This window comes from Sardina pilchardus, chromosome 22 (assembly GCF_963854185.1).
Source record: "Sardina pilchardus chromosome 22, fSarPil1.1, whole genome shotgun sequence".
NCBI lineage: Eukaryota > Metazoa > Chordata > Actinopteri > Clupeiformes > Clupeidae > Sardina > Sardina pilchardus.
Genome location: NC_085015.1, coordinates 814,343 through 818,016, shown reverse-complemented (window position 1 = coordinate 818,016; position 3,674 = coordinate 814,343). Strand labels below are relative to the sequence as shown.

The window sequence follows — 3,674 nt, the reverse complement described above, 5'->3', positions numbered from 1 at the left end:
CACGTGTGCGCCGCCCTAGCTGCAGCAGACAGCAAAAGTAGGAGAGTCTCTGGTTGGCACTTTACTTCAAGTCTCCGATTTTCGCATCTGATTGCAGTCATTGGAACTCCGTTGGGCTGGTTTGGGAGTAGAGCACAGACTACTCCTCAATGATTCCTAGCTGGTGGATGTTAATGTTTCTGTGTGTGGTCTCTGTTTTGAGACTGTGGGCTAAGGCTCATGCTCACAGAAATGAATGAATTATCTTTAAGATGTGGCTGTAGGCCTATATGTTTATGGGGGTTTTGTTAATAAAAAAATATTATTTTTATCGTTGATATTTCATATAATGTTATTATTACCCTGTTATGCAGGGATGTAAAGAGCTGGTAAACTATGAAATCTGTTCCTAAAAAGACCAAAATTAGCTGCCTGAATGAGACAGCCATAACTCCGGTGGTGATGAAAATATTTGAACGTAGGCTATATTGTATGCACCTACCTGTCCAGAGTAGGCCTACAGTAGACCCCTTCCAGATTGCATAGGCTACAAGGTGACCAGACGTCCGAGATCAAGACCGGGGACATAATCCTAAAAATGTGGGAGAACGGAACATCCAGTTTGACTATCAATCTGATTGAAATAGCCTACATACAAGTTTTATCTTCAAAAAACTGAGACATAGTTTTTCTGTATTTTCCCGGGGACAGGCAACCAAAAACGGGGCTGTCCCCTGTAACCGGGGACGTCTGGTCACCCTAGCCTACAGGTCTGTCCCTGTCCACTCTACAGAACCTCCCCAGGTAACTATGCCAACATTGTTTGTTTATAGTTTATAGCTCTGCTTTTAACACAAGTTTACCCATCAAACTTTTTAAACAACTTCAACAGATGAGTGTGCAATGTGCATGACCAGATATATATATGTCTATGTGCATGACTCTCTGGCATTGGATCCTGGATTGGCTGCACTGGAAACAAATGGCAAACAGCGAAACCTCTGGGCTCAAATATATCAGCACTGGCGCCCCTCAGGGATGTGTCTTGCCCCCCCCCCCTCCCCCCATTACTGTGTATCACATACAGACTCTGTCAAGATACATTTGCAGCCGACACAACAGGGCTCATCTCTAAGGATGATGATGATGTGGCTCACATCAGTGGAATGAAATGAACACACAATTTAGAATTAAATGTTTAAAAGATTAAGGAAATGGTAGCGGACTTTTTTAAATAGCTCTCCATCCTTGCACCAATACCTCGGATCAGTCCAACACAGGTCTTGGATTTTTGTTTTTTTACAACATGTTTTAAACTGTAATCATGCTTTTAAACATATCCTGCTATATTTGCACTTCTGGAAGTGAACTTAAAATGTGCACTTTAGGTGAACTTCCAGACTCACTGTAGGTGAACTTCCAGACTCACTTGAGGTGAACTTAATATGTACTTTAGGTGAACTTAATGTGCACTTTAGGTGAACTTCCAGACTCACTTTAGGTGAACTTAATGTGCACTTTAGGTGAACTTCCAGACTCACTTTAGGTGAACTTCCAGACTCACTTGAGGTGAACTTAATGTGCACTTTAGGTGAACTTCCAGACTCACTTGCCACTTTGGACTTGCCTGTAGTATTATTGTAATGATAATATTGATAAATAATGAGCTGTAAAGTAACTCAGACTTTTAAATATTGATAAATAATGAGCTGTAAAGTAACTCAGACTTTTAAAAGCAAATTTTCAAAAGGATATCAACTAATTATTGTCGTTATCGTCAAAATCACAAAAAATATTGAGTTATTATTTTATTTGTCCATATATCACCCACCTCAGCCACATCCTCTGAATAGGCCACAGACACACACACACACACACACACACATCCTCTGAATAGGCCACAGACACATATCCTCTGAATAGGCCACAGACACATATCCTCTGAATAGGCCACAGACACATATCCTCTGAATAGGCCACAGACACATATCCTCTGAATAGGCCACAGACAGATATCCTCTGAATAGGCCACAGACACATGCTGTGGTCTGTGATCTAATGATACCCTGCAGGAAATATGTCTGTTAAGGTGTCTGACCGGGGGAGGGGCATTTTGGGCTATGTATTATTATTATTATTATTATTATTATTATTATTATTATTATTATATCATTATATACATTTCTGAAATAAAAAAGCAAATACTGTATTTCTCATTATTTATTCATGACAGCACACATTGTATAAAACGAAGTAGATACTCCAAAACCGACAGGTTTTATTAAAAACACATGTTTCGACCCACCAGGCCCCATTGAGGTGGGATGTGCTGCATGCACCTATTTTACCCAAGCACACATTAGCCAGGTGCATTTTATGAAGCTCTTTCTCCTCTTTCTGTCTCTTGCTGCTTCAGCTGTCAGCACTAGCCTGAAGATGAAGCTAACTGCCAGTTAGCCTTTTGGACAGTGCTGATTGATTAAAAAATGCCTGTTTATAAAATGGGCATGCTAGTGTATCAGTCACCACCATGGCACCAGCAACAGCATCAGCAGGCCAGGCAGGCAGACATCCTCGGCCACTGTAGGCCTAGTTCCTCTCTCTCTCTCTCTCTCTTTCTCTTTGTATCTGCCCATTTCCTCTTCCCTCTCTATCCATCCCTCTCTCTCTCTCTCTTTCTCTCTTTCTCTCCCGTCTCTGCAGGAAACTCGAGCTGGTCACTTGGGGTTGGCACGGACACGCCCACTCACGGGCACTGTCTTCTAACCACGAGCACGCGCGCTCGGATCGCTTTGGCACGCGCGCACACGCCCTGAGGTTGAAGACGGATCCGCGTTCACGCACGGAATCCGTTTACACACACACACACTCACTCTCGCTAGTGAGAGGGGCCTGCGCACGACTCCTCTTCTACTGTCAGCGAAGCGAACCCTCCAAAGAGACCCTCGTTCATCCCGCTGCCAGTTAAGTCTGCATTCCGTCTGCGAGACTCACCGGGACCCTCTCCCCGCCGTAGCCACCGAAAACAGGCCGTCGCCGTAGAGCAGCATGGCGGATTCCAGCAGCAGCGCGGGTGCGGGCGGAGCCGGAGGCTCGAATAACGCCGCCACCGGGGCCGGTGGAGCAGTCGCGCCCGGGGAAGCGACGGGAGCCGCGGGATCCAAGCCCGGCCTGGAGTCGGTGAAAGGACAGAATTTCGACGTTGGCCCCCGCTACACCGACCTCCTGTACATCGGGGAAGGGGCCTACGGGATGGTCTGGTAAGCGGGGAAATGGTGTTTGTGTTTGTTCACGTCTTGAAAAATCGCTGATCTGTGTGTCGAACTAAAAAGGTGTTGGCTGGCTAGCAGCCTATCCAGGCTTAAAGACGGAAGACGCGGATGTAAACACCATTGAAGGGCCTTATTTTCGTTATTTCGCAACCTCATAGAGCATCTTCTCAAAGGGTTGTTGGTGTACTCGGTGTCATGTAAACAGCAACACATTGCAAGGGAAGCATCCATCAAACGCTAGCGATAATAGCTAGCTGGCCACCGAACTGTCATTTTGATGCCTGTCCGCTAACTAGCTCACTAGCTCACTAGCTGTGTGGCACACGGACAGAATCCCCGTTTTTATCTTGCCCGTTCGCCCACCGTGGTGGTCGGGTCTCGCTATACCCTTTTAAGTAAGTGGGAAATGTGGATGTGTGAACA

At 45.5% G+C, this 3,674-nt stretch overlaps 1 protein-coding gene across 1 annotated transcript in view; it reads left to right on the top strand.

Moving 5' to 3' along the window:
* The first annotated feature begins 2,788 nt into the window (after positions 1-2,788).
* The window catches only part of mapk3 (mitogen-activated protein kinase 3), a 17,222-nt gene continuing 16,336 nt past the window's right edge, over positions 2,789-3,674 (top strand). The window contains exon 1 of the mRNA XM_062526703.1: positions 2,789-3,239. Coding sequence (XP_062382687.1) covers positions 3,028-3,239 — 212 coding nt within the window. The 5' untranslated portion in view covers positions 2,789-3,027. The remainder of the gene's footprint in view (positions 3,240-3,674) is intronic.